Source organism: Macaca thibetana, chromosome 1 (genome assembly GCF_024542745.1).
Source record: "Macaca thibetana thibetana isolate TM-01 chromosome 1, ASM2454274v1, whole genome shotgun sequence".
In the NCBI taxonomy this organism is placed as follows: domain Eukaryota; kingdom Metazoa; phylum Chordata; class Mammalia; order Primates; family Cercopithecidae; genus Macaca; species Macaca thibetana.
The window spans coordinates 123338366-123350435 of NC_065578.1; the positions used below are offsets into that span (position 1 = coordinate 123338366).

Here is a 12070-nt window from a genome sequence, read left to right on the forward strand (position 1 = left end):
GTTTGGGGGAAGGAGGAATGGGAAATGACTGCTGTAGTATGAGGAAATTTTTGGAGTGACGACATTTTTCATCACTCCAGAATTCAACAGTGATGATAGTTTAATTACCAAAAACCACTGAATTACACTGTTTTTTTTTTTTTTTTTTTTTTTGGATGGAGTCTTGCTCTGTAGCCCAGGCTGGAGTGCAGTGGTGCGATCTCAGCTCACTGCAACCTCCGCCTCCCGGGTCCCGGTTCAAGTGATTCTCGTGCCTCAGCCTCCCGAGTAGCTGGGATAACAGGCACTTGCCACCATGCCCAGCTAATTTTTGTGTTTTTGGTAGAGATGGGATTTTACCATGTTGGCCAGGCTGGTCTGGATGCAGTCTTGGCTCACTGCAACCTCCACCTCCTGGTGATTTTCCTGCCTCAGCCTCTCATGTAGCCACGTAGCTGGGATTACAGGTGCCTGCCACCACGCCCGGCTAATTTTTGTGTTTTTAATAGAGAAGGGGTTTGGTTTCACCATGTTGGCCAGGCTGGTCTGGAACTCCTGACATTAGGTGATCCGCCCACCTTGGCCTCCCAAAGTGCTGGGAGTACAGGTGTGAGCCACCACACCCAGCCTTTTTTTTTTTTTTTTTTTTTTTTTTTTTTTTTTTGGTGAAAAGGGTTTTTCTATGTTGCTCAAGCTTGAACTATACATTTTTATTTATTATTATTATTTTTTTTGAACCACAGTCTTGCTCTGTCAACCAGCCTGAAGTGCAGTGACACAGTCTTGGCTCATTGCAGCCTCTGCCTCCCAGATTCCAATAATTCTGCCTCAGCTTCCCAAAGAGCTGAGATTACAGGCATGCGCCACCATGCTGTCTAATTTTTGTATTTTTAGTAGAAACAGAGTTTCACCACATTGACCAGGCTGATCTCAAACTTCTGACCTCAGGTGATCTGCCCACCTTGGCCTTGCAAAGTGCTGGGATTACAGGCATGAGTCACCGCACCTGGCCTAATTTTTTTTAAGAGGCAGGCTCTTGTTATGTTGCCCAGGCTAGTCTTGAACTGGCCTCAGGGGGTCCTCCCACCTAAACCTTCCAAGTAGCTGGGATTACAGGTGTGAACCACCATACCTGGCCATTTACTTTGTGTCTTTCCAGACCCTTTTGAGTACTTTATATTTGTGTGTATACCTGTATCAAGATTATTTTCAGGCCGGGCGTGGTGCCTCAAGCCTGTAATCCCAGCACTTTGGGAGGCCGAGACGGGTGGATCACGAGGTCAGGAGATCGAGACCATCCTGGCTAACACGGTGAAACCCCGTCTCTACTAAAAAATACAAAAAAAAAACTAGCCGGGCGAGGTGGCAGCGCCTGTAGTCCCAGCTACTCGGGAGGCTGAGGCAGGAGAATGGCGTAAACCCGGGAGGCGGAGCTTGCAGTGAGCTGAGATCCGGCCACTGCACTCCAGCCTGGGGGACAGAGCGAGACTCTGTCTCAAAAAAAAAAAAAAAAAAAAAAGATTATTTTCAGTTATTATCGATAATGCTCCCATAATAATGCTTTTGAGTAAGTTAGTTCTTAATTTCCCAGAAGTTCCTGTAAGTCTCTTACACTCATTAGAATTCTTCTCGTCCATAGGTGATGCTGGGAGCCGAACTCCAAAAGACCAGAAGGTAAGTTAGGATGGTAAGGGAACGGTGAGAGAGAAGAATATGAAAATAGGAGAATTTTCTGGCCTAACCATTTAATCACTTTAGCTGTCAATATCTAATCATTCACCCTGTGATCAGCCCTTTGCATTGCAGTCCTCTAATTGGTGTTGTAAGAATTCAAAAAGAGGTTAGCAGGAAATGTTTTCACTAGAAAGGAGTGTTGTATGAAAGTAGGATTTAGCAGTGTTTGCTAGGTAAATTAATCAAGAAAAGCTTCCTAACATTGAAACATTGATTTTTGAACTGGGTTTCTAAGCAAGGGCAGCTTTGGGCTGGGCGCGTTGGCTCACGCCTGTAATCCCAGCACTTGGGGAGACCCAGGTGGGCGGATCACCTGAGGTCAGGAGTTTGAGACCAGCCTGGCCAACATGGCGAAACCCTGTCTCTACTAAAAAAATACAAAAATTAGCTGAGTGTGGTGGTGCATGCCTGTAATCCCAGCTACTCGGGAGGCTGAGACAGGAGAATCAGTGGAACCCAGGAGGCAGAGGTTGCAATAAGCTGTGATCGTACCACTGCACTCCAGCCTGGGTGACAGAGCAAGACTCTGTCTCAGGAAAAAAAAAAAAAAAGAGGCCAGGCATGGTGGCTCACGCCTGTAATCCCAGCACTTTGGGAGGCCGAGGCAGGTGGATCACCTTAGGTTGGCAGTTCAAGAGCAGCCTAACCATGGAGAAACCCCGTCTCTACTTAAAATACAAAATTAGGCCGGGCACAGTGGCTCACACCTGTCATCCCAGGACTTTGGGAGGTTGAGGCAGGTAGAACACGAGGTCAGGAGTTCGAGACCAGCCTGGCTAACATAGTGAAACCCTGTCTCTACTAAAAACACTAAAATTAGTTGGGCATGGTGGCACGTGCCTGTAATCCCAGCTACTTTGGAGGTTGAGGCAGGTGAGTCACTTGAACCCGAAAGGCAGAGGTTGCGGTGAGCCGAGACTGTGCCACTGCACTCCAGGTTGGGCAACAGAGCCAGACTCCATCTCAAAAAAAATAATAATACAAAATACTAGCTGGACATGGTGGCGCATACCTGTAATTCCAGCTACTTGGGAGGCTGAGGCAGGAGAATCACTTGAACCCGGGAAGTAGAGGTTACGGTGAGCCAAGATTGTGCCATTGCACTCCAGCCTGAGCAACAAGAGCTAAACTCCATCTCAAAAAAAAAAAAACAAAGGGCAGCTTTGCCCGATAAAGTAACCATAAGCTTCTAAACATAACTCATTCAACTCACTCCATTTTGTTCTGTGAAATACAAGGTGTTTCTTATTCTGAAGTTATTTGTAACCCTTGCTACTATTTCAAAACTTGTTTTCCTCATCCCCTTTTCTGTAGCTCCGTGAAGCTATGGCTGCCTTAAGAAAGTCAGCTCAAGATGTTCAGAAGTTCATGGATGCTGTCAACAAGAAGAGCAGTTGCCAAGATCTGCATAAAGGTTAGGGTCAAGAAATACCTGGGTACAGATGGGAGGTGAATTCTTACAGAGATTTCATCTTAAGTCTCATGTCTGCTAATTGTGACATGCCAGACTCATTATCCTTAGTAGTTATGAAATCCCAATTACATGGATGGTGATTTTCCAGTCTGTGATGGTTTTATCTCAATACCTCTTTAGCGTCCTACATTTAGACCGTTTCTATCCTCATGACTACTTCCAGATGGAGATTAGGGAGAAGAGAATCACTCAGACTCTTGTTAAAAAAAGGTTTGAGGCCAGGTGTGGTGGCTCACATCTGTAATTCCAGCAGCTTTGGGAGGCTGAGGCAGGAGGATCACTTGAGGCCCAGCATTAAAGACCAGCCTCGGCATCATAGTGAAACCCCATCTGTAAAAAAAAAATGTTTAAAAATTCTCCAGATGGGCCAGGCACAGTGGGCTCATGCCTGTAATCCAAGCACTTTGGGAGACCAAGGCAGGCGGATCATGAGGTCAAAAGATAGAGACCATTCTGGCTAACATGGTGAAACCCCATCTCTACTAAAAATACAGAAATTAGCTGGACATGGTGGTGTGTGCCTATAGTCCCAGCTCCTCGGGAGGCTAAGGCAGGAGAATCGCTGGAACCTGGGAGGCAGAGGTTCCAATGAGCCAAGATCGCACCACTGCACTCCCGCCTGGGGACAGAGCGAGACTCCTTCTCAAAAAAAAAAAAATTACCCCACTTTCCCTAATTACCATACTACCCTCTTTACCTTACTGTTCTCTACCCAATCTATGTCATAACTCTTTAGAATAACTTTGCTTCTTCTATAGGAACCTTGAGTCAGATGTCTGGAGAACTAAGCAAAGATGGTGACCTGATAGTCAGCATGCGAATTCTGGGCAAGAAAAGAACTAAGACATGGCACAAAGGCACCCTTATTGCCATCCAGACAGTTGGTATGTGCAGACTTGGAGGAACCACTCCTGAAAGGCAACCTGCACCGTCCACTGCTGATTGTTTCTTTTCTCCATAACCTTCCCATTTGTCTCTCACGTAGCAGCCTGGATTTATACAGAAACTGGCAGTTTTTAAAAAAATTTATCTTTCCGTTTTACTCAGGGCCGGGGAAGAAATACAAGGTGAAATTTGACAACAAAGGAAAGAGTCTACTGTCGGGGAACCATATTGCCTATGATTACCACCCTCCTGCTGACAAGCTGTTTGTGGGCAGTCGGGTGGTCGCCAAATACAAAGATGGGAATCAGGTCTGGCTCTATGCTGGCATTGTAGCTGAGACACCAAACGTCAAAAACAAGCTCAGGTACCTGGACAGAGGACTGTAAAGGGGTAGAGGCTGGGAGCACAGCACCTGCCCTGTTCATGCCATAGACCAGATCTCACAATTAGCTTTTGTCTTCTTAGTCCTTAGTGGACTGAAACCCTTACTATTTCTTTACCACAGGAGTCATGTGGGTGATTCTTTCTTCCTCTTTCTCCTTCTTTTTTGTTTTTTTCCTTTTCTTTCCTCAAAGAGAAAACTAGGATGAGAATAACGAGGATTAATGATCAGGGGAATAGGGGATTCACACAGAAGAAAGAGATGGAGACTAAATGGTTATTAGCAGCATAGGAATCTGAGAGGAAAAAGAATATATGTTTTTGGCTGGGCCCAATGTCTCATGCCTGTAATCCTAGCCCTTTGGGAGGCCAAGGCAAGTGAATCACTTGAGGTCAGGAGTTGGAGACCAGCTTGCCCAACTGGTGAAACCCTGTCTCTACTAAAAATACAAAAATTAGCTGGGTGTGGTGGCGCATGGCTGTAATCCCAGCTACTTGGGAGGCTGAGGCAGGAGAATCGCATGAACCTGGGAGGCAGTGGTTGCCATGAGCCAAGATTGCACCACTGCACCCCAGCCTGGGCGACAGAAGGAGGAGACTCCGTCTCAAAAATACTTAAATGTATATGTGTTTTTTGAAAAAGTAGGGAGGCATTGGTTAAATTAAGGGAGAACTCTTAACTCTCAAGTTGGGAAGAAAGAAAAACAGGAAGAAAGTAGTAGACTGGAATGTCTTCCCTGGAGTGCATCCTGTTGTGATCCAGAAAAGTAGAAGCTATGATAAATAATTTCTGCGGATCATGTTAAATATCATAACCCCCAGATCTTTCTACTGTCACTCTTCTTTTACAGGTTTCTCATTTTCTTTGATGATGGCTATGCTTCCTATGTCACACAGTCTGAACTGTATCCCATTTGCCGGCCACGTGAGTGTTTCTCTCTTACTCCTTAGCTCAGTTTTTCCTCCTCTACCTGATATGTCTTCTTAGGACGTCCAGTTGAAAAGCCCTAGGTGTTTTTGGTACTTCAGTCTCAAAGACCATAAATTTGGTTGATGTCCTTTGCTCCCAAAGCACAGTTTGCGCCCAAAAGAGATACAGTTGTATTGTTCATCTCTAGGACTGGGTCTTTGTAGCCAAAGAGTGAGTCACTAGAAGATCATGAATGACCTTGAGTAGACTGCTCATGTTATAGATGTGCTTCAGTTTCATTTCTAAGTGAATTAGGTTGAAAAAGGTGTTACTTCTTTCCTAGTGTCATGCTGCACCTAACATTTGTATAAATGTGTAGTCTGCATAATGCTTTCCACAGAAGCTGTGTTAGATGGAACATCATAGTGTCCTCTATATTTGTTACCCTGGCTTGGGAGCAGACTTCTACGGAAATAATCATTTTTAACTGCAGAAGAATCAACTAACACTTCTGTTTACACATAACATGACAGTAAACATATTCTGAGTCTCTTAAAAACCTGATAGAGAATGAGAAGGAAGGACTAATTTTTTCATTTCATGGTGCCACCTGATCTTTTAAATTTACCATTAGACTTATCAACAAGTGAGCAAGAATTTCCACTTGAATTTTCCAAAGGAGAAGCATCCATTTGTATAAAATAAGTGAATCACCTATATTGTACATGACTTATTTAGTATTTACTTGATTTGTAAGTATGTGCAATTTGTACACATTAGGTTTATTACTTAGGTGGTCTTGGCTTTGCTTCCCTCGAGGTTCTGATTTTACTTTTTCTTTCCTTTTCAACTTAAAAAGTATAAAATGTCTCCTGGCCAACCCTTTTCCCTATCAAGACATGTCCTACCTGCCCTCTCAGTTCTACTTCTTCCTTGAAACAGTGAAAAAGACTTGGGAGGACATAGAAGACATCTCCTGCCGTGACTTCATAGAGGAGTATGTAACTGCCTACCCCAACCGCCCCATGGTACTGCTCAAGAGTGGCCAGCTTATCAAGACTGAGTGGGAAGGCACATGGTGGAAGTCCCGAGTTGAGGAGGTGGATGGCAGCCTAGTCAGGATCCTCTTCCTGGTACTGTTTTTCCCTAGAATTTTGGAGGCAGAGGTTGGTCGGGGGGACTTAAGAAGCAGTAATGAGGATGGTTTTATAGCTATTCCATAGCCTTCCTCTTTCTTATCCTCCTATGGTTTCTCACTGTTTTTGGTCAAATTTTACTTTGCCCTTTTTGTTGTTCCTCTGTGGGTCATTGTTGAAAATAAATTACCGGAATTATGATACTAATCTGCATGGTTTTGATTTATTTATTTTTTTCTTTAGGAGTATTCACATTGTGTGTAGGTACAGAGAAGGCAGCCATTTCCATTTTTCCAGGGTTAAGGTTTTAGTAGGATAGTGGGACGAAGAAGAGGTATCAAGGAGTCCTGATTATCTTTCAAAGTTCATTTTAACTCTTAAATATTTTGTACTCATCCTTTTCTCCCTTCTCTCTCCCTTCTTAGAATCGTATTTCTTATTTTTAAAAGTTTTAAAAACTTTTTTTTTTTTTGGAGACGGAGTCTCGCTCTTTCGCCCAGGCTGGAGTGCAGTGGCACGATCTTGGCTCGCTGCAAGCTCTGCCTACCGGGTTCATGCCATTCTCCTGCCTTAGCCTCCTGAGTAGCTGGGACTACAGGCGCCTGCCACCATGCCCGGCTAATTTTTTGTATTTTCAGTAGAGACGAGGTTTCACTGTGTTAGCCAGGATGGTCTCGATCTCCTGACCTCGTGATCTGCCTGCCTCAGCCTCCCAAAATGCTGGGATTACAGGCATGAGCCACCGTGCCTGGCCCTTAAAAACATTTTTTAATACTGCTACTTGCCTTGCAGAACAGGGCTACCCAATAGACTGTGTGCCCAGAGTAGCCAGAAGAAATTAGAAATTATATTTCTTCTTGGTTTACCTCAGCCCGTTACTCCTAAGGCGTTATGATCCTTATCATGCTTTTTGTTTGGTGTTTTGTTTTGTTTTGTTTTGTTTGTTTTTTAGATGGAGTTTCACTCTTGTTGCCTAGGCTGGAGTGCAGTGGCACGATCTCGGCTCACTGCATCCTTCCGCCTCCTGGGTTAAAGTGATTCTCCTGCCTCAGCCTCTAGAGTAGCTGGGATTGGCTAATTTTTTGTATTTTTAGTAGAGACGGGGTTTCACCATGTTGGCAGGCTGGTCCCGAACTCCTGACCTCAAGTGATCCACCTGCCTCGTCCTCCCAAAGTGCTGGGATTACAGGCATGAGCCATCACACCTGGCCTGGCCTGTTTTTTGTTTTGTTTTGTTTTGTTTTGTTTTATTTTGAGATAGAGTCTCACTCTGCCACCCAGGCTGGAGTGCAGTGGTGCAGTCACAGCTCACTGCAGCCTCAACCTCCAGGGTTCAAGTGGTCCTCTCACATCAGCCTCCCAAGTAGCTGTGACTACAAGTGCATGCCACCACACCTGGCTGATTTTTGTATTTTTAGTAGAGACGGGTTTCGCCATGTTGCCCAGACTGGTCTCGAACTCCTGAGCTCAAGCAGTCTGTCTGCCTCATCCTCCCAACGTACCAGGATTATAGGTGTGAGCTATTGTGCCCAGCTGTCACACCTCTTATACTCAGTATAGATACCTGTTGCTCCTCTAATTCCTTAAACAAGGAGTATATATTTTTCATTGTTGTGTACCTGATACCCACCATGGAGCCTGGCACGTACTTTATTAAGTAGATAAAGAATTTTTTGGGGGGTGGGTCGATGGAGTTTCACTCTTGTTCCCCAGGCTGGAGTACAATGGCCCAATCTGAGCTCACCACAGCCTCCACCTCCCTGGTTCAAGCAATTCTGCCTTAGCCTCCCAAGTAGCTGTGATTACAGGCATGTGCCACCACACTCAGCTAATTTTGTATTTTGAGTAGAGACAGGGTTTCTCCACGTTGGTCAGGCTGGTCTTGAACTCCTGACCTCAGGTGATCCGCCTGCCTCAGCCTCCCAAAGTGCTGGGATTACAAGCTACAGGCATGAGCCACTGTGCTCAGCCTAAATAAGGAATTTAAGGCTCATCAGGGAGGTTTCCGAGAGGTCACACATGGTATATATCCTCTACACAGGACAGGATAGATTCTAGGCTTTAAGCTATTTCCCTTTATTCTTCTATTCTCTCAATTCCCCAGGATGACAAAAGATGTGAGTGGATCTATCGAGGCTCTACACGGCTGGAGCCCATGTTCAGCATGAAAACATCCTCAGCCTCTGCACTGGAGAAGAAGCAAGGACAGCTCAGGACACGTCCAAATATGGGTATGTCCTGAAAGATACCTGGAGGAAGGAAGAAACAGGCCAATCGGCAAAGGAGATTATATAGAATGGCTATCCTTTGTTTACCACGGTTACACTGCTTACTCATTGGAAACAGGATATGTGCCCTGAGTTGTTTCCAATCGTGGTGATCAATTTGTGCTGCTGCGTCCACATGCTGTGGCTCTAATTTGTTCTAAACAACCACAAAAATATCTGAAACAGTTGGCTTTAAGTTAGGGTGATAGTAGTTACCCTCTGTTATCCACATGAGATTGTCAGTTTTGTGTGTTATCTATGGTTAGTTTTCTTTTTCTTTCCTTTTTTTTTTTTTTTTTTTTTTTTTAAAAGACTCAGGGGCTTGATATGTTGCCCAGGCTGGTCTTGAACTCCTGGGCTCAAGCTGTCTACCTGCTTTGGCTGGCCAAAGTGCTAGGATTACAAGCATGAGCTACCACATCCAGCATATAGTCAGTTTTCTTTAAAACCCAGACCTGGCCAGGCACAGTGGCTCACAGCTATAATCCCAACACTTTAGGAGGCTGAGACAGGTAGGCGGTTAGCTTGAGCTCAGGAATTCAAGACCAGCCTGGGCAACATGGTGAAACCCTGTTTCTTCAAAAAACACAAAAATTAGCTGGGTACAGTGGCATTAAGCTGTAGTCCAAGCTACTCAAGAAGTTGAGGTGGGAGGATCAATTGAAGCCAGGAGGTCAAGGTTGCAGTGAGCTAGATCGTGCCACCGCACTCCAGCCTAGGTGACAGCATGAGACCCTGTCTCAGAAACAAAAAGCAGATTTGGTTTTCTTTTTTAATATTACTGTCATACTTCCTGGTTGATTTTTCCTGCCAAAATTAATTGGTTAAAGAATATATTTCTGAAAATATTCCCCCAAAGTATGTCATAATTAATCAGGTAAATCATCTGAGATAGGAAGATATAAAGTCTTATCTAAGGCCCAGCATGGTGGCTCATGTCTGTAGTCTCAGCACTTTGGGAGGCTGAGGTGAGAGGATCACTTGAGGCCAGGAGTTGGAGATCAGTCTGGGCAACATAGAAAGACTCTTATCTCTAAGAAAAAAAGAAAAAGAAAAAAGCTTGAGTGTGGTGTTGTGCACCTGTAGTGTTAGCTACTCTGGAGGCTGAGGCAGGAGGATTACTTGAAGCCCAGGATTTCGAGGTTACAATGAGCTAAGGTCAGACCACTGCACTCCAGCCTGAGTAACAAAGTGGAACATTGTCTATAAAAAGAAAAAAAAAGAGGCTTCTCTGCCGATGGAGTAGCAATTTTTTTTTTTTTTTTTTTTTGAGATGGAATCTGGTTCTTTCACCCAGGCTGGAGTGCACTGGCACCATCTTAGCTCACTGCAACCTCCGCCTCCCGGGTTCCAGCAATTCTCCTGCCTCAGCCTCCCAAGTAACTAGGGTTACAAGCACCTGCCACCATGCCCGGCTAAGTTTTGTATTTTTAGTAGAGACAGGATTTCTCCATGTTGGCCAGGCTGGTCTTGAACTCCTGACCTCAGGTGATCCGCCCGCCTCAGCCTCCCAAAGTGCTGGGAATAAAGGTGTGAGCCACTGCGCCCAACCGCTATTCTTTTATTCCTTTACTTTCTTAATAAACTTGCTTTCACTTTAATAAAAAAAGTATTATCTAAGTCAAAACAACATATGCCAGCATCCATGCCAGTCAATAATAGGAACTGAGAGTCTAAGCACTTACTCAGAATGTGTCCATTGCTTTTTTGGTTTTTTTTTTTTTTTTTTTTTTTTTTTTTTTGAGATAAATTCTTGTTTTGTTGCCCAGGCTGGAGTGCAGTGACGTGATCTCACCTCACTGCAACTTCCACCTCCTGGTTTCAAGTGATTGTCATGCACCTCCTGAGCAGCTGGAATTACAGATGTGCACCACTATGCCCATCTAATTTTTGTATTTTTAGTAGAGACAGGGTTTCACCATGTTGGCCAGGCTGGTATCAAACTCATGACCTCAAGTAACCCTCCTGCCTCGACCTCCCAAACTGCTGGGATTATAGGCATGAGCCACCGCGCCCAGCTATTGCTGCCTTTTTATGTTGTATAAGTTAAGGATCAGATGTGTGACTGAATACAAGCATCATAGCTATCATCTTCTCAGTGATCAATTCCTTTTTCCTATAGGTGCTGTGAGGAGCAAAGGCCCTGTTGTCCAGTACACACAGGATCTGACTGGTACTGGAACCCAGTTCAAGCCAGTGGAACCCCCACAGCCTACAGCTCCACCTGCCCCACCTTTCCCACCTGCTCCACCTCTATCTCCCCAAGCAGGTGACAGTGAGTAAGTGTTATTCTTTCTTTTTTCTTCAGTTTCTTTCATATTATATTTTCCACATCCCTTACTATACGCCCTCGTCTCTGATCTCCTAGAAGCTTGGAAAGCCAGCTTGCCCAGTCACGGAAGCAGGTAGCCAAAAAGAGCACATCCTTCCGACCAGGATCTGTGGGCTCTGGTCATTCCTCCCCTACGTCTCCTGCACTCAGTGAAAATGTCTCTGGTGGGAAACCTGGGATCAACCAGACGTATAGGTGAGAAAATCTGAGGCTCTCTGTAGGCAGGATAGCAATGAGTGGTCACTGTGTAGGGGAAGGTTCCTTGGCTCTGAAGGGCTTAGTTTAAGTTTATGATGGTGAGGAGTTTGGACTTGAAAAGGAAGCTTTACCCATAGAAGTTTCTCAGAAATAGAAAGTAAGAATAATTGAATCGGAAGCTGGGTGCTTGGAAATGTGGTATCATCAGAAAGCCATTTGTTAAAACTTCTTGTTGAACATGGTTCCATCTTTGCTAAAATAGAAAGGAAACACCACAGCCTCTTTCCTTGAATCCTGGGAGTTAGTAAGGACATTTCTGGAACACACAGCAGACAAAAAATATATTGGTAGAAGACTGGACTCTACTTCCGTAATTCACAGGCAAATACATTTTAGGAAAAGGTACACTGTTGAAATAGAGATGTTAGGCCAGGCACAGTAGTAGCTCATGCCTGTAATCCCAGCACTTTGGGAGGCCGAGGCGGGCGGATCACCTGAGGTCAGGAGTTTGAGACTAGCCTGGCCAACATGGAGAAACCCTGTCTCTACTAAAAAGTACAAAATTAGCCGGGCGTGGTGGCGCATGCCTGTAATCCCAGCTACTCGGGAGGCTGAAGCAGGAGAATTGCTTGAACCCGGGAGGCGGAGGTTGCGGTGAGCCGAGATCATGCCATTGTACTCCAGCCTGGGCAAAAAGAGCAAACCTCCATCTCAAAAAAAAAAAGAAATAGAGATGTTATCAGTCAGTGAAGAGTAACCAGGGATTTTCGTTGT

At 44.8% G+C, this 12070-nt stretch overlaps 1 protein-coding gene across 6 annotated transcripts in view; it reads left to right on the forward strand.

The window, feature by feature from the left end:
* The window catches only part of SETDB1 (SET domain bifurcated histone lysine methyltransferase 1), a 40805-nt gene that overhangs the window by 13723 nt on the left and 15012 nt on the right, over window positions 1–12070 (forward strand). For 3 of the 6 annotated variants that reach the window (XM_050749551.1, XM_050749542.1, XM_050749535.1), the window contains exons 4-12: window positions 1619–1653; window positions 3028–3127; window positions 3946–4071; window positions 4235–4436; window positions 5305–5378; window positions 6306–6496; window positions 8604–8730; window positions 10889–11045; window positions 11135–11293. In XM_050749551.1, coding sequence (XP_050605508.1) covers window positions 1619–1653; window positions 3028–3127; window positions 3946–4071; window positions 4235–4436; window positions 5305–5378; window positions 6306–6496; window positions 8604–8730; window positions 10889–11045; window positions 11135–11293 — 1171 coding nt within the window. The remainder of the gene's footprint in view (window positions 1–1618; window positions 1654–3027; window positions 3128–3945; window positions 4072–4234; window positions 4437–5304; window positions 5379–6305; window positions 6497–8603; window positions 8731–10888; window positions 11046–11134; window positions 11294–12070) is intronic. The other 3 variants (XM_050749574.1, XM_050749568.1, XM_050749562.1) reach the window with 1 other exon arrangement.